This window comes from Myodes glareolus, chromosome 3 (genome assembly GCF_982192425.1).
Source record: "Myodes glareolus chromosome 3, mMyoGla1.1, whole genome shotgun sequence".
NCBI lineage: Eukaryota > Metazoa > Chordata > Mammalia > Rodentia > Cricetidae > Myodes > Myodes glareolus.
In genome coordinates this window covers 39,931,247-39,950,116 of record NC_142028.1, presented here as the reverse complement: position 1 = coordinate 39,950,116, position 18,870 = coordinate 39,931,247, and the positions used below count along the sequence as shown (strand labels likewise).

General features: G+C 39.2%; 1 protein-coding gene across 4 annotated transcripts in view; it reads left to right on the top strand.

Annotated features, from left to right (window-relative positions):
- The window catches only part of Grm7 (glutamate metabotropic receptor 7), an 866,857-nt gene that overhangs the window by 678,328 nt on the left and 169,659 nt on the right, over window positions 1–18,870 (top strand). For all 4 annotated transcript variants that reach the window (XM_048438534.3, XM_048438532.3, XM_048438533.3 and 1 more), the window contains exon 8: window positions 15,019–15,954. In XM_048438534.3, coding sequence (XP_048294491.1) covers window positions 15,019–15,954 — 936 coding nt within the window. The remainder of the gene's footprint in view (window positions 1–15,018; window positions 15,955–18,870) is intronic.

Genomic DNA, 18,870 nt, shown 5'->3' with positions numbered 1-18,870 from the left:
CATTCAGAAAATCCGGCCACATTCAGAGAATCTGGTTGGATCACATGCTCGTTCAGTCACGGTCCATCTGGCCTTGGTAAACTCTCATTAGATCCGACCCCTTGTATCAGTGGGTGATAGTATCCCTCGCAGTCCTTCGTCATTTTCTTCCTCCTTTTGCTCCTCGTTTGGATCTTGGGGGGCTCAGTTCGGTGCTCCAACGCGGGCCTCCATCTGTATCGTCATCCAACGCCAGATGAGGGATCTATGGTGATAAGCAAAATATTCATCAGTATGGTCACGGGCCAAGGCCGGTTCAGGCACCCCCTCCTCTGTCCAGAGAACAATCTGGGGATCTCTCCTTGGACCTGGGATCCCATATATAATCAAGTTTCCTGTAAACTCTAAAATGACTCCCTTAGTTGAAATATATTCTTCCCTGATCCCACATTCATCCTTCCTCCCTTCCCCCCATCCCGGTCAACCGAGCTTTCTCCATTCCTCCCCTACTCCCTTCTCTCTAACCCTCTCCCCTTCCATCAACCCTCCCACCCCCCCCCATGCACCCAAGGTTACCTGGGACTCTTGACTATTTCCTACCTCCTGGCGGATAGGTAAATAATCTTCATCAGGTTCGTCTTCTTATTTAGCTTCTCTAGGATCACGAATAATAGGCTCAAAGACCTTTAATTATGGTTAGAATCCACTTATGAGTGAATACATACCGTGTTCCTCTTTTTGGGTCTGGCTTACCTCACTCAGTAAAGCGTTTTCTATGTCCATCCATTTGCATGCAAAATTCAAGATGTCATTATTTTTTACCGCTGAGTAAAACTCTAATGTGTATATGTTCCACACCTTTTTTAACCATTCTTCTATTGAGGGGCACCTAGGCTGTTTCCAGGTTCTGGCTATTACAAATAGTGCTGCTATGAACATAGTTGAACAAACGCTTTTGTAGTATGTTTGGGCATCTCTAGGGTATATTCCCAAGAGAGGAATTGCTGGGTCCTGAGGGAGGTTGACTCCCAGTTTCCTGAGAAACCTCCACACTGATTTCCAAAGTGGCTGCACAAGTTTACATTCCCACCAACAATGGATGAGTGTTCCCCTCATTCCACATCCCCTCCAGCATAGGTTATCATTGGTGTTTTTAACTTTAGCTATTCTGACAGGTGTAAGGTGGTATCTCAAAGTGGTTTTGATTTGCATTTCCCTGATCGCTAAGGAGGTTGAGCATGACCTTAAGTGTCTTCTGGCCATTCGAAGTTCATCTGTTGTGAATTCTCTGTTCAGATCAGTACCCCATTTTTTAATTGGGTTAATTAGAGTTTTAGTGTCTAGTTTCTTGAGTTCTTTGTATATTCTGGAGATCAGACCTTTGTCTGATGAGGGGTTGGTGAAGATCTTCTCCCAGTCAGAAGGCAGCCTTTTTGTCTTACTGACAGTGTCCTTTGCTTTACAGAAGCTTCTCAGTTTCAGCAGGTCCCATTTATTCATTGTTTCTCTTATTGTCTGTGCTGCTGGGGTCCTACTTAGGAAGTGGCCTCCTGTGCCTATATCTTGTAGACTACTTCCCACTTTCTCTTCTATCAGGTTCAAAGTGGACAGATTGATGTTGATGTCTTTAATCCATTTGGACTTGAGTTTTGTGCAAGGTGATAGATATGGATCTATTTTCATTCTTCTACAGGTTGACATCCAGTTATGCCAGCATCATTTGTTAAAGACGCTTTCCTTCTTCCATTGTATACCTTTAGCTCCCTTGTCAAAAATTAGGTGTTCGTAGGTTTGAGGGTTAGTATCTGGGTCTTCTATTCGATTCCATAGGTCGACTTCTCTGTTCTTATGCCAATACCAAGCTGTTTTCAATACTGTAGCTCTGTAATAGAGTTTGAAGTCAGGGATGGTAATGCCTCCAGAAGTTCCTTTATTGTATAAGATTGTTTTGGCTATCCTGGGTTTTTTGTTTTTCCATATAAACTTAATTATTGTTCTCTCAAGGTCTGTGAAGAAGTTTGATGGGATTTTGATGGGGATTGCATTGAATCTGTAGATTGCTTTTGGTAGAATTGCCATTTTTACTATGTTGATTCTCCCAATCCAAGAGCAGGGGAGGTCTTTCCATTTTCTGGTATCCTCCTCAATTTCTCTTTTCAAAGGCTTAAAGTTCTTGTCAAATAGGTCTTTCACATCCTTGGTTAGAGTAACCCCAAGATATTTTATGGTGTTTGTGGCTATCGTGAAAGGTGATGTTTCTCTGATTTCCCTCTCCGTTTCTTTATCCTTTGTGTATAGGAGTGCCACTGATTTTTTGGAGTTGATCTTGTATCCTGCCACGTTACTAAAGGTGTTTATCAGCTGTAGGAGTTCTTTGGTAGAGTTTTTGGGGTCGCTTATGTACACTATCATATCGTCTGCAAATAACGAAAGTTTCACTTCATCCTTTCCAATTCGAATCCCCTTGATCCCCTTATGTTGTCTTATTGCTATTGCTAGAACTTCAAGCACTATATTGAAGAGGTATGGAGAGAGTGGACAGCCTTGTCGTGTTCCTGATTTTAGTGGAAAGGCTTTGAGTTTCTCTCCATTCAATTTGATGTTAGCTGTCGGCTTGCTGTATATTGCTTTTATTATATTTAGGTATGATCCTTGTATCCCCAGTCTCTCCAACACCTTTATCATAAAAGGGTGTTGAATTTTGTCAAACACTTTTTCAGCATCCAATGAAATGATCATATGATTTTTTTCTTTCCGTTTATTTATATGATGGATTACATTGATAGATTTGCGTATGTTGAACCATCCCTGCATCTCTGGGATGAAGCCTACTTGATCATAATGGATGATTTTTCTAATGTGTTCTTGGATTCGGTTTGCCAGTATTTTATTGAGAATTTTCGCATCGATGTTCATGAGTGAGATTGGCCTGTAATTCTCTTTCTTGGTTGTGTCTTTGTGTGGTTTTGGTATTAGGGTGACTGTAGCTTCATAAAAGGAGTTTGGCAGTGACTTTTCTTTTTCTATATTGTGGAATACATTAAGGAGTATAGGTATTAGCTCTTCCTGGAAGTTCTGGTAGAATTCTGCATTGAAACCATCTGGTCCTGGGCTTTTTTTGGTAGGGAGATTTTTGATAACAGCTTCTAGTTCTTCACGACTAACAGGTCTATTTAGATTGTTCACCTGGTCTTGGTTCAACTTTGGTATATGGTACTTATCTAAAACATTGTCCATTTCTTTTACATTTTCCAACTTTGTGGCATATAAACTTTCGTAGTAAGATCTAATGATTCTCTGTATTTCCTCTGTGTCTGTGGTTATGTCCCCCTTTTCATTTCTGATCCTATTAATTTGCAAGTTCTCTCTCTGCCGTTTGATTAGTTTGGATAGGGGTTTGTCAATCTTGTTAATTTTCTCCAAGAACCAGCTTTTTGCTTCATTGATTCTTTGAATTGTTTTCTGTGTTTCTATTTTGTTGATTTCAGCCCTCAGTTTGATTATTTCCAGTCTTCTACTCCTCCTGGGTAAATCAGCTTCTTTTTTTTCTAGAGCTTTCAAGTGTGTTGTTAAGTCTCCAATGTGTGCTTTCTCTGTTTTCTTTAGGTGGGCACTTAGTGCTATGAACTTTCCTCTTAGCACTGCTTTCATTGTGTCCCATAGGTTTGAATACGTTGTGTCTTTGTTTTCATTATATTCAAGGAAGACTTTAATTTCTTTCTTTATTTCTTCCTTGACCCAGGGGTGATTTAGTAGTTGACTGTTCAACTTCCATGAGTTTGTTGGCTTCATGGGGGTACCATTGTTGTTGAATTCTAATTTTAATCCATGGTGATCTGACAAGACACAGGTGGTCACTAATATTTTTTTGTATCTGTGGAAGTTTGCTTTGTTACCGAGTATGTGGTCAATTTTCGAGAAGGTTCCATGAGCTGCAGAGAAGAAGGTATACTCTTTTCTATTTGGGTGGAGTGTTCTATAGATGTCTGTTAAGTCCATTTGATTCAGTACCTCCAGTAAATCTCTTATTTCTCTGTTAGGTTTCTGTCTGATTGACCTGTCCATTGGTGAGAGAGGAGTGTTGAAGTCTCCTACTATTAGTGTGTGTGGTTAGATGACTGCCTTGAGTTCTAGAAGAGTTTCTTTTACATATGTGGGTGCCTTTATATTAGGGGCATAGATATTCAAGATTGAGACTTCTTCCTGATGAATTGTTCCTGTTATGAGTATGAAATGTCCATCTCCATCTCTTCTGATTGATTTTAGTTTGAAGTCGATTTTTTTAGATATTAGAATGGCCACACCCGCTTGTTTCTTAGGTCCATTTGCTTGGAAAACCTTTTCCCAACCCTTTACTCTGAGTAGGTGTCTGTCTTTGTGGTTGAGGTGTGTTTCTTGTAGACAGCAGAATGTTGGATCCTGTTTTCGTATCCAATCTCTAAGTCTGTGCCTCTTTATAGGTGAGTTGAGACCATTGATATTAAGTGATATTAATGACCAGTGATCGATGACTCCGGTCATTTTTTTGGGTAGTAGCGTGTATGTGTTTTCCTTCTTTGAGTTGTGCTTGTGGAGGGTCGCTAAATGTCTGAGTTAATGTAGGCAGTGTTGGGAATGTTGGATTCCTTGGGTTGTGATTTTCCTTCTAGTATTCTCTGTAAGGCTGGATTAGTAGCTACGTATTGTTTAAATTTGTTTTTATCCTGGAATATTTTGTTTTCTCCATTGATAGTGAACAATAGCTTGGCTGGGTAAAGTAGTCTGGGTTTGCATCCATTGTCTCTTAGTTTCTGCAGTACCTCTATCCAGGACCTTCTGGCTTTCATGGTTTCCATAGAGAAGTCTGGTGTAAGTCTGATAGGTTTACCTTTATAAGTTACTTGACCTTTTTCCTTTGCAGCTTTCAATATCCTTTCTTTAGTCTGAATGCTTTGTGTTTTGATTACTATATGACGAGGGGATGTTTTTTTCTGATCCAGTCTATTCGGTGTTCTGTATGCTTCTTGAACCTTCATAGGAATATCGTTCTTTAGGATGGGAAAGTTTTCTTCTATAATTTTGTTGAGTATATTTTCTGGACCTTTGAAATGCAATTCTTCTCCTTCTTCTACTCCTATTATTCTTAGATTTGGTTTTTTTATTGTGTCCCACAGTTCCTGAATGTTTTGTGATGAGAATTTGTTGGATTTGCTGTTTTCTTTGGACAGAGTGTTTAATTTCTCTATGGTGTCCTCAGAGTCTGAGATTCTTTCTTCTATCTCTTGTATTCTATTGGTTAAGCTTGTTTCTGAAGTCTCTGTTCGTTTACCCAGATTTTCCATAGCCAGCCGGCCCTCGGTTTGTGATTTCTTCATTGACTCCATTTCAGTTTTCAAATCTTGAACTGTTTCTAGTACCTGTTTGATTGTTTTTTCTTGGTTTCCCAGAATTTCATTTACGGATTTACTCATTTCTTCAAACTTTTTGGTATATTTCTCTTCCATTTCTTTACTCATTTCCTCAATTTTTTTGTTATACTTATCTTCCATTTCTTTACGGCAGATTTTCACCTCCTGTTTAATTTCCTCTATTATTTTCATAAAGAAGCGCTTAGAGTCAATTTCTTCTATTTCTTCTGGCGTAGGGTGTTCAATTCTTCTAGTTTCGAGCTCCCTGGATTCTGGCGGTGTCATGTTGCCTTTCAGGTTGTTGGAGGAATTCTTGCATTGGCGCCTGCCCATCTCTTCCACTCTGGATGAAACTCCTCAGCACTTTCTGGATAGAACTCCTCAGCACTCTCTGGGTAGGACTTCACAGCACTCTCTGGATAGAGCTCCTCAGCCCTCTCTGGGAAGAACTGCTCAGCAGGGCAACAGGGCTAGCTGGTCTTCCCAGGACTCAGGAGACAAAGGGCCTGCAGCAGTGGGGGGAGGGGAGGGGTCCCTCGGAACACCAAAGACCCTGCTGCAGATGCTGGGGGTGGGGCTGTGCTCTCTTCCTGGGCAGTGGTGAGCACCCACTCACCTCTCTGGTGAAGAACTGCTCAGCAGGGCAACAGGGCTAGCTGGTCTTCCCAGGACTCAGGAGACAAAAGCCTTACATAAATTTATAGCTAAGTAATTATTACGTCTTGGTTGCCATGCTGTTTCCATATATATGTCATATTACTTAATTATCAAAACATTTGAGCTCAAGAAACTCAAACTCCATGTAGTCTAATTGCCTTTGGCCATATTGTCTGGAGGACAAGGGGGCCAGTGTTTGGACGTCGAGAGTTGTTTCCCAGCCCACACTCTTTCTATTTTGAGCCATAACTAAATTTTCCAGTGGAGAAAGGGTAGTCGGTATGGAGTCAGCTTTCCCTGAATGTGAGTTCTATCCTTGGCTGTGGTTTGCACATAGCTCATGTTCTTCCAACTCTACACTGTGCTAATTGTGTTCACCTCTTCTCTACCTAGCAATTAGGTGCTCCACATTTATTTCCTGTTCTTTCTACAAGAAAATGTCAAGGGCATTTCAACTGCAAATGTTCACTCTGTAGATAGACATACACTGGATACAGAGAAAACAGAGGGGTCTTGCAAAAGCAATTATGGATCGTTTTCTATCTTATTTAAGTATTATTTTTACTCCCATGTTTTCTAACTGATACATGAAAATGTGGAAAATGTATGTTTATATGAAGCAAAATGCTGTTTTGGTAGAGATGTTGTATGAAGTTTAAATCAAGTTATGTGTATTTTTTCCTTTAACATTTATCATTTTAACATCATAAAGGTGTTTTGTTTGCTTTTTAAATGAGGATCAGAGAGAGCAGCGAACTTGTTGAGAGTAGCCATGCTGGGACTTAAACTCATGTCCTTCTGACCTCACCATTTACACTGTAACTTGTCTGTTTATCTGGATACAGCAAGTCAAATAGGAAAGAATGTGTGGAAGCACAGAAAAAGATGAGGAAGATAGGTAATACACTTTCACAGGTGCCGTATGGAATATTCTGCCAGACCTGGTGATATTTGGATAGAAGATAGCTTTTGGCAGATATACCAGTTTTAGCTATCAACACTGTACTGTACACAAGAGTCCAGCAGAACTCTGTACTCACTGTTCAACAATACCCCACCTCTCCACTTCCTACTCTCCCCAGGCTCTAGCTGCCACAATTCTACTCCAGACATCTAATTTTGACTTGAGAAAACTTGCTGATGAAGGACAGTTATTTTATCCACCCATCCCTCCTAGATACTCAGATTCTAACATGATGGGAGGTGGTGATTTCATGAAACTTACACATTAGTCCAAGAGATAATCAAGTGACAGGTTTTAATAAGGATAATTTCTCTTAAGTGCTATGAAGGATCTTTAAGGGTTTATAAAGGGGGATCTCATCAGATGGGTCTAATGACTACCAAACAGTGATCTAGTGATCATAAGAGGTGTAGAACTTTGTGTATCTGCATATAAGACAGTGGGGACTGGAAGCTCACTAAGACTGAGATAAAGTTGCAAAGATGAAACCACCTTATGGGTGTCCTGACAATTTATGCATGGCCATCCAGGAGTCTTACGAGCCATGAAAAGGCTCTTCAGGGATTAAAAGCAGGATGCCTTGATTAGGGAACATTCTCATTGCTATGCATGTGCAGGGATTAAGAAGTGGCCAGTGGGAATGTGCAGGGAGGAAGCACAAGACAGTTTTCGCCCAAAATATAAGAGTAAAGATGAGAAGAACTGATTTCACTGTCAAAGGGTAGGGAAGGTTTCTATTGCTGCTGTTGTTTATTTTGTTTTCGCTGTTGTTGTCACCTGTTGTACCAGCTTAGTCCCTGGTAACTAAAGCAGGGTCCAAAAACCAGTAATACAGTGAATCCTCAATGTATATGTTAAATATAGTAATAACAAAGAGCAGAAGCAGCCTGGTTAAGAGAAGGAGTGGATACATCACACAAAGCATCCTTTGGGAATGATGCTTATTACAAAGTAGGGTCTGTAGACCAGGATCAAATCTTGAGGAGCAAGGGAGATCATTAGACAGGACATTGGACAGTATAAGTATAAGTCATCCATATGCCTTAAAGTAAAGAACTTTTATGTCAAGTGAGGAACTTCATTGACTTATTTGTATTTCATTACAAATAAGGCTGTGGAGATGGCTCTGACATTAAATGCTAGGCTTACAACCAAAACTATAAGAGTATATATAAGCAAAATATATAAAGAGGAAGGGACATATAGCTACTATATTAGTTGGGATTCTCTAAAGGAACAGACTATATATACATATTTATGTGTATGTGTGATCGTATATATATATGTATGTATTATATATACATATATGTATTACATAAACACATATATGGAATTTGTTAGAGTGGCTTGCAGGCTGTAGTTTTAGTAGTCCAACAATGAGTAGCTCATGTGACAGACAGGTCAAGAATTCAGTAGCTCTTTTGTTCACTGCTGGATGTAGCAGTACTATCTTCTGCTGGTGTCCCAAACAATCCTACGAGAGGCTGGTCTTCAGTCAACACTGGAATCCCAATGAAGGAGGTTCTACTACTGGGGAAGACATGCCTCAGCAGAAGCATTATAGTTACTATAGTTGAACCTGTCGGCAAGAATAAGGGTAATCAGGTTAAAGGGTGTGAACCTGATTTAGAGTGAGTCTTCTCACCACAAAGGGTCCAAAAGGAATCCCTCACAGGCATGCCTAGCTGCTTGAGTTTTAGCTAATTTTAGATTTGGTCAAGTTGAGAAGATTAGCCATCATAGCCACCATGGGAGGGAAGGCAGGAAGTGGGGTAGGAAGAGACTAGAGGAGCCTCTCTAGAGAAAATCCTCAGAACAGTCCCCTAAATAAAGGAGATGTGGAGCTCAAGTCCCAAAATATTCCCAGCTGTGAAGAATTGTGACTCCAATGTGTTACCGGTCACTTTTGAATGACCAGGTAAACATTTCGGGTGACTAAGAGGTATTATAGCAAGTCCAAAGGTAGACTAAAAGAATTACTGTCAATGTTTTTTAATTTAATTTTTTTTCTTATAGTTGCTGTTATTAATGTGTGCCTGTGTATGCATGTATGTGTGCATGCATGCGTATGTGACATGATACATATGTGGCTTTTCAGGAGGTGGTTGTCTCCTACCATGTTGGTCCTGGAGATCAAACTCAGATCCTTAGGCTAGGCCACAAGCACATTTACTTGCTTAGCTAGCTCACTGGTCCAAGATGAAGTGCCTAAGCTCACTAAACACCATAGATTTCTTTATAGTTGTGTAGCTCTTTATAAGGCTTATCTCCGGGATCAGGTTGTTACCCGCATACTGAAATCCTCTCAACCCTGTGCTCAAACTCCTAAAGACCATGAAAGTCTCTTCTAGGCTTCATAAAGTTTTGAGCTCTTGCGGTGTTTCCAAGGAATTAAATCTACATGCAGAGTTGGCATTGTGATTAAGTTTAGAGTTGTCTTGGTGTTAGTATTGCAAGGACTTTGTAGTGGGGAGAAGTTCTGAGTCCTTTCTTGTAGGATCTATTGCATGTGAAGAGAAAATTCGTGACGATACAATGTACAAGCCTTGCTTCTTGGAGTCCATTAAGAAAGGATGATTGCTGTAATTGCAGGTTGTGAAGAAGTTGAATCTGCATTAATGAGTGTTTTTATTATAATGTAGAAGCCTTGAAATTCTCTCCTGGTCTCGTTAAACTGCCAACTGTTTAAAAATAGGGCCCAAGTTTTAAAAACATATTGAGGTACTTCAGAATCTGTGGAGGTTTGAATGAGAAATGTCACTCATAGTCTCCGGCATTTGAATACTCGGTTCCTAGTTTCTTGCACTGTCTGTGGGAAGTCTGTAGTTTTTAGTGCAGCCCTGCTGGAGAAAGAATGTTTCTGAGGAAAGACTTTGGGCTTAAAATACTCTTGCTGCCTCCTGATTGCTTTCTCTGCTTTGTGCTTGGGGTTGAGTATGTGAGCTTTCAGCTTCTTGCTTCAGCCAAAATGTCAACTGCTTGCTGTCATGCATCCCTGCCATTATGGACTCAACCCCCTGGGAATATAAGACCAAATAAACCCTTCCTTATGTATGTTGCCTTAGTCACGGTAGAGTATCATAGCAACAAAAAAGTAACTAATACAGAAGTCATGTGGAACTCTTAGTTGCTCTCACCTTCCCCAGTTCTAAGCAAAAGGTAAACTTGGCTCTTTCCTTGCGTAGTCACCTCTACATTCCTGTGCATTTATTTCTAGATAGCCCCCGTCCCTATAAAATAGTCAGACTAAATGAATTTTAATGAACAAATGGCATTTCAATTGCAAAGCCTTTTGTTAATTAGCTCATCCTACTAGAACTCTAAGTCAGAATAATATTGCAGGAAATTTTAGTTATGACGGCAACCACCTTGATTGATGGAGTGAGCTCTAGAAGTAAATAAATGAAATTTCAGCAGAAAAAGTGTCCTTAGCATGACAAAATTTTCCTTTGGATGGAAAGTGTTTGTGTGAGAAAAGGAATAAATGCCTTACAGATGAAAATGGATACATCAAGGAATGATTTTTTTAATTCTTTCTCTTTTTGATTTTGTTGTTTGTGGTTTGGCAGCACCTCATCTAGCTGTTAAAATTCATATTCCTTAAAGAGTTACTCTTTCCTAGAAGTACAATACTTTTCTCCCTAGTACTTCAGATACAGATTGCGGAACCAATGGGAACAAGTAAATCAGAAGTAGTGGGCAAGCCTGCTTTTCCAAATCTAGTATCTTGCTGTCCATTTTTCTCAAAATGCTCAGGAGGCAGACAAGCATTTTTCATGATGTGAGAATTTCCAATTCTCTTTTATCCTGGAGCTCCCAGCTATTTGTGCAAATCTTGATGTCCTTGTTGACTTGCCTACTAGCAATGAAGGTTTAGCATATACCAAACCCCAAAGTCAGAAACACTTACTTCTTTGAATGTTGCACTGTAGCTAGTAAACTGTCTTTGAAGAGCTTGTTGTCACAAAGGAATATTTATCATTTCATGTTCAAAGTTGCAGACAAAAACACAGGTGGATTTGGGTGACCTAATTAAGCCATCTACAGCATAGTCTTTGCCATCTGCTCAGCCCTGATAAAACTCACCATCCTACCGCCTTTAAAAATTCTCAAGTCTGGGGTTCAAGAAACTGAGCTTAACTGTCCTTTTGGCTAAAAGATTTATCAGAAAAATTATCAGTGCCATGAACAGGCAGACAGAAACAGTGACAGGGACACTGAGGAAAGACAAGGTCCAATGGCAGAGTGAGGGCTTCTCAGATGACGCAAGGAGAATCTGTGCCCTGTGTCAAGAGTAGTCCATAGGACTTGGTGTCGCTGAATGCAATGTGGAGGTGAAAAGGAAAAAAAATGTAGAAAAACAACATACGTTGGTTCTGGAAAGTAAATTTCTACAGTTCTGGGATCTGTTAAAATGGATGAGTTTTGCAAAATTACTTGGCCAAGACAAAAATCCTTTGCATTGGATGTTAGATGCTCAGTATATGAGCTTCCTTCTTTAGTTTCATCCTTTCACGTTGCAGAGTGACCATGATATTTCCAAGTATTATGTGAGCATATGTCATTCAAGCCCCGCATTATGGGTTCGTTCCTTACCAATTAATCCAGTCAGCATATAATCTGTGTACGACGGCTTGTGTTCATTACTGACACCAGATAAGAAGTTCTTTTTGTCTTGCCTAGAATGAAGATCTCAACAGCTTTTCCTTGTGAGCCAGCTGCTGAGCAGACAAGTCCTCAAACAATCAAAACCTTTAGTTGACCAGGTGGAAAATTTATGCCCGTATTTTCTAAGTAAGATTTCGTACATCCCTGTCTTTTATCCAATCTTCTCTTACCTAAAATTTGACTTCCCATCTAACTGAAACATGTTTTGGTACATAGTTCAGAGAAGACTGAAGCTCACAACCCAACTGCCACTTTTCAAACAAAATTGGCACCATACTTGATTTTTTTGTTGCTATAAAGGACTAGTATTTTTACAGTAGTTACCCATGGGCATTTGTAGTCATGATTTTTTTTCTAAAAAAATCAGCAGCTGTATCTGTCTAGATGGCAGTGAGAACAGCCAAACCATGTGCATCTCATTTCCTGGAAAACTAGGGCACTTGCTACCATCATAGGATAATATTTTCAATCATGTTATTTAGTAGCCTAGGGAGTAAATTTAGACTTTTGCTCATTTGGAGCAAGAGGTGACTCTGTTGCTTTAATATATATAATTAAACAGACTGGAAATTGACTTTAAATGAAAATTGAAAACAAATTAAACAATCAGTCAATGTAATGCCTTTGGTTATAGCCCTTGTGTATATTTAGACATGATGAGAAAAATAAAACAAAATTCCTGCATTTCTAGGCATTTTATTTTAATCCAAGTAGAAAACACAGTGTGGTGACAATGTTTAGAATCAGTATAAACTATTGTATGTAATGGTCATTTGTTTTGATGTTCACACATGTCCTGCACTAATGCTTCTTGGTCAAATTTAATGATACATGCTAATATTGGAGTCAGATAATCACAAATGTAGTTCATTGGCATTCCTCATTAATCTTCTCTAGTGACCATGACGAGGCTTCTTTAACTTCACTCTGGATAGTATCTGTGTTAATAATAGCAAAATTTTTAAATGGGTCTACTTCTTAGAATCTGACACTTGTAAAGTTATTGTCTATCATTTTCTGTCTCATTATAATTTTTAGTTCCTTAATTTTATGGCTTTGGGATGGCTGTCAATGACTTACTGCCTCAAAAAGATATTGTTTCAAATGAACTTATTATGGCTTATATTTAGTTAGATTTATTAATGCTGACTTGGGTTTTGTGCTCAGACAAATGAGTTCACATGGAAGTCCTTAGATCATTCTTGGGACTCTTGTTCAAGTTTAAATTCAACTGTTAAAATGTTATGATGTTTCACTCCTTAAGCCACACATGTTTGTTTGTAGAATTAGGTCTTGTAGTCAGATTTTTCTTTGGGCTACCAGCTCACACATACGACATGCAGACTTATTATTAATTATGATAACATGTTCCCTTGCTTAGGCTTGTCCTACTAGCTCTTATAACTTAAAATAACCCATTTATATTAAACTAATTCCTGCCACTTGCTGTTAACTTTCTTCCATCCCACACCTTCTGTTTCCTCTCCACTTCTCACTGGCAAATCTCACCTTTCTTCTTCCCAGAGTTCTCTTTCTGCCCGGAAGTCCTGCCTATGCCTCCTGCCTAACTATTGACCATTCCGTTTTTTATTACACCTATCACATCAGTATATCTTTGCATAGTGTACAAATATCCCAAAACAAGGTCATTTGGTTCAGAGTGTAAATGTTGCTCAGATATAAAGGCTGATGGGAGCCAGCTTACCGCTCTGCACTGCATTGCACTTTAACAGCATCAAAATTCCAGTGACTGATAAAGGTTTATTTCCTTCCTCCTTTATCTGTCAAAAATAGATTTTAAGATGTTTTGAAGTTTCCAATATCTTTCTAATCTTTTGGTTCAATTATATTAAAATTCCAATTAGGTCAATATGAAAAATTCAGTTAGAGAAAATCAGCCATAACTCTTTGATGGGATTTATTTGTAAAATGATTAACTGACTGTTTATCTTTTTAAACCTTTTTCTACTGAAATTATGTAGTTAGTGCATAGTTTACTCAGGCTCTGGTTACAGGCAACAGAAGTACAAATACTGCTGACATACCATGGATGATGTACCGGGGTGAATATACTATCTCAGACTCTGACATAGTCTAAGACAATGCCTACAGCAGGCGCTACTCTATCCAAGAGCTCAAATAACCCCCTCTGTTCTGATCTTTCTCAGTCCATTGGCCTTTCTCTCTAGCACATTCATTCCTGCAGTCAAAAGCACTGTCCAACAAAGACAATAATTTTTTTTTCCTGTAATCACAGGTAATGAAGTGAAATTAAATTATCTGATAGGGACATAGAGATCTCATGGCTTGGAGTTTGAAATGTGACACTAGTTGACGGGGTGGTCCCTAAACAGGCCTAAGCAGTGTCACCTGGGATCTTGTCCAGCCCTGTTTTAGACTCTATGAATGAGAAAAATCTGAGACTAGATTTCAGCAAGTCCCATAAAATTCCCTCCAAGTGACCCTTATCCATGTTCAAGTTAGAGAACAACTACATTGCACTGTCTGGTCGGGCCTGAATCATGTGAACACCATCAGCTTCTGTGTGTAAATTACAGTCCCATGGGGTAGAAAAGGGACTAGAGGAACCCTTAGCAAGAAAGAAAGTATCTGGGATGCTGCCCATGAGGTAGCATGGTAGTGCCAGTGGCATTTAGCTCAGTAACAGAGTTCTCCTTACTGTGGAATGACGTTGTTTCCCAGAACACCACTGACTGTTTTAACTTCTCCAGAAAGCCAATATCCCAACATAGCCAGTAGACTCTGTGTTCTCTGTGTGTCACACAGATTCGGCTTCAATTTTGTCTTTAGAGAGATGGTTGGCAAACCTTTAAATGTTTCCAGACCACACAGTCCTTCAATTTCCTTACCCAGTACTTCTTGCATGCTGTGATGTGGTCTATGCAGCCTAGAATATCGAGCACTCTTGTTTTTCTCTGAGAAGAAACCAGGTGGATCTGTCTATTCCAGCAGTTCTCAATAACCAGGCCATTACCACAGGTTCTGTGAAATCCTTGGGGGAAGTGGTCAGCACTGCAGTATTTTCTAAAGTTATTTTATGCCTGTGTGTGTGTGTGTGTATAAACACCTGTTTTGAAACATAAGTGGTTTTCTGTACTACTGTTGGTTTTATGTGCCCCTATTCCCCATCTTGAGACTTCTGTGCTTACCCTTCTGGGGGAGGCAGTTGAGCACATGTCCATGTGTTTCTGTTTAGCTACCCTAGAGAATTCCCTGTCCTTCAGTTAGCTTCAGTAACATTGGTATTGTTTGCCATTAATATGTGTGCATATGTTTGTGTGTGTGTGTGTGTAATTCTTATCTTTTAAATGACCTTTCTCTCATTTCTTTTGCTATATACAGATAGAGGACATGCAATGGGGCAAAGGAGTCCGGGAGATCCCGCCCTCTGTGTGCACATTGCCCTGCAAGCCTGGACAGAGGAAGAAGACACAGAAGGGAACCCCTTGCTGCTGGACCTGTGAGCCCTGTGATGGATACCAGTATCAGTTTGATGAGATGACGTGTCAGCATTGTCCCTATGACCAGAGGCCCAATGAAAATCGAACTGGCTGTCAGAACATCCCCATCATCAAACTGGAGTGGCACTCTCCCTGGGCTGTCATTCCTGTCTTCCTGGCAATGTTGGGGATCATTGCCACCATCTTTGTCATGGCCACTTTCATCAGATACAATGACACACCCATTGTCAGGGCTTCTGGACGGGAACTCAGCTATGTGTTATTGACTGGCATCTTTCTCTGCTACATCATCACCTTCCTAATGATTGCCAAACCAGATGTGGCAGTATGTTCTTTCCGACGTGTCTTCTTGGGCTTGGGCATGTGCATCAGTTACGCAGCCCTTTTAACAAAAACCAATCGGATTTATCGCATATTTGAGCAGGGCAAGAAATCGGTGACAGCTCCCAGACTCATAAGCCCGACATCACAGCTGGCAATCACTTCCAGTTTAATATCAGTGCAGCTTCTAGGTGTCTTCATTTGGTTTGGGGTTGACCCACCCAACATCATCATAGACTACGACGAGCATAAGACAATGAACCCAGAGCAAGCAAGGGGAGTTCTCAAATGTGACATCACAGACCTTCAAATCATTTGCTCTTTGGGATACAGCATTCTTCTCATGGTCACATGTACTGTGTATGCCATCAAGACTCGGGGTGTACCAGAGAATTTTAATGAAGCCAAGCCCATTGGATTCACTATGTACACAACTTGTATTGTGTGGCTTGCCTTCATCCCCATATTTTTTGGCACTGCACAGTCTGCAGAAAAGGTAAGTAAAAATGTACATCTAACAGTGTATTCCAGAAGCATCTGGTTCTGTAAATATTGAAACCAAACTGATTGTGTTCTCCAAATATTTTTATATACGAAATAGAAGGTTCAAAATATAAAAATGTTGGACTAATAGGTTAATGGTCCAGGAGTCTAAAATTTTCAATATCTTTTGAACCTACTGAAAACCAATGACATATGACCTTTTCAAGTAAATATATTTGCATAAAATGGGTATAATTATCATTATGCAGGTCAAGATAACCTAATCTAACTAAATAAAACCTTCCTGCTCACTCACTTACCACTCATGTGTTTACATGAATGTTTCTTTAGGATAGAAGTCAGCCACAGTACCTGTGTCCCAGGTGGCTGTGAAGGCATGGTGCTTACTTACTCATTATTAGCATCACTAAAGATCAGCAGTTCACAACCTGCAGGTAACAACCTCTTTGACTGTCAAACAACTCTCTCCTACAGATTGCCTAAAACCAGAAGACAACACAGATAATTACAGGAAGATTCATAACAATTGTGAAATTATAGTTATGAAGTTGCATCAAAAACAATTTTATAGTGGCTGATCAGCACAACATGAGGAACTGTGTTAAAGTATCGCAGTATTTGCAAGGAAGGTTGGGATCCACTGCTATAGATGTTCTGTTTTTTCAGTAGCTCATCTAGGCCGTTGCTGTAGACATAGTGCACAAGCTATACAGTGCGTTAGAGTTGCCCAGTAGCACACCCATCAAATATAACCAGATGGGCTGATAGATAAGGGCATCAATCATTCTGTATCACTTTCCTGATACTTTATACCTTAATCTCAGCAAACAATCATAATGAGATCTTGGGAGTTTTCTATGAGAAACAGGAAAAAGGGGAGAAGAAAGAGAGAAAGATATTGAGAGAGATCAGGCTGTCAGTGTTTGAAGTTGGTGCAAAATACAGTTAGTATGCATGCCCTTGCATGTACTGATAAATTCATGAATCTATAAATTAGGCAACCCTCATTTGTTGCTTTTAATGTGGCTAATGTATATTTAGGTCTATGTGTTGTTTGCATACCAAGTAAGTAAACCTGAAGTATTGATCCTAGACATGATGTATACACATTTGATTTTAGCACTCACCCATCAGGCTACAGTTTTATATATATGCAAATAACACAAACTTAAAATATCAATGTGATAATTCTTCAGTTGATGTGAGTGGCTCTGAGGCAGTAGCATGGCTGATGCTTGAAGAGATTGAATCTTCAGTAACTCATATAGGGAAAAGCCTTATTGGATATTGAGTACATATTGAGCATCAGGGGTTATTGTGTGACAATTTAATTTGAATAAATATGTTGATACATTTGTGTGTGTGTGTGTGTGTGTGTGTATGTGTGTGTGTGTGTAATATACATATTCATGCCATCACATGCATGTGAAAGTCAGAGAATAACTTGCATGGATTCTTTCTCTCCTACCATGTGGATCTCAGGGACTGACCCTAAGTTACCAGTCACTGCAGCAGGTTCCTGTACTTGATGACCCATCCTTTTGGCCCTTGAACAAAGTTATTAAATGTTTAAAGACTTAGAAAGAAAAAAGGCTTAAATTGGAACACATATAAAAACTTAAAAAAAATCTATACTGCCAGAAATTGGTTTAGTAATTCGTTAAGGCCTCCATTTCCTGTTTATTATTTATAAAAGATTCATGGCACTTAGCTGGTTTTCCTGCTGAAATGATGTCAGTAACCTAAATTGTGTGATTCTAGAACTATAAGCTTGCTTTTTTAAAAAGTGGTTATCTCATGAATCCAAGTAGAATTCTCAAGCTAAGGGCACAGATTGGCTGTAGTCTATGGCCTTCATCATAAAATACCTTAGAAGAAAGTCTTCTAAAATATATAGTCATTGAACATTGGCTGCTTCCAACAGTGTTTTTTAGATTCATAATGTATGTTTATTGTCTGTGAAACCAACTTGAATTTCATTTTATTTCCTCTCTCTATCCCTGGGCCAAGGGAATAATAAAATATGAGTTAAGGTTCTGAAATGCAATAGAAATAAAAAAATTGTAAATGTGTGCTTGTAGGTTGGTAACTAGTATAATTTTTTAGAGGGGACAATGACTGTCATCAAATCACATGCAGATAATTCTTTTGCTGTTAAAACAATGCATTTACAAAGGTTAAAGGCATTAATTATATCACATATTTTGATGATCTGAAAAGCAGGAATTACAGCCGTAGTATCAGAAGTGTGTCTTATTTTATACTATCTACCTCTTCTTGGAGATATAAAAAGTAAAAATGACTGCAGTAATGTTACAAGCACATACTGTTGTAATGTTGTTTTAGAGTGTTATTTCTGTGTTATTTGTGTTATTTTATCCTTCATCTTGGGCCAGATCTACTTGTGACTATGGAGCTATTTTATATAAGATCACATGCCTGGTCATTTACAAACTTGAAACTAATAGGAGGTTTGGGAAAATTCAAACATTGATTCTAGTTTCTGATGATGACATTTTACTGGTAGAACCAGACCAATGGAAGAGATTAAGCTGTCCTCATACAACGTGATTTCTAACCCCTCAGTTTTATAAAACTTGCTTCTCTTTGTATACTCTTCATGGCTTATAATGTTTTACATGGTTCACTGGCATAATTAAAAGTGCTGAGCTGCCAACTAGGAACAGTGACTTTCTACATGAAAATGCACACACCCAAATGACAGGCATATGGCTAGGGAAACATGAGTGATCAATTAAGAAAATTACTCTGTGTATATGCAAGCATAGCATTTAAATTATGCAGAGGCAAGTTGCCAAATGAAACAAAGACATCAGAGCAAAATGCATGTTTTTTTTCTTTTATTTTTTGCTAAGTTAGAAACCTTACAAAATCACAGACATTCCAT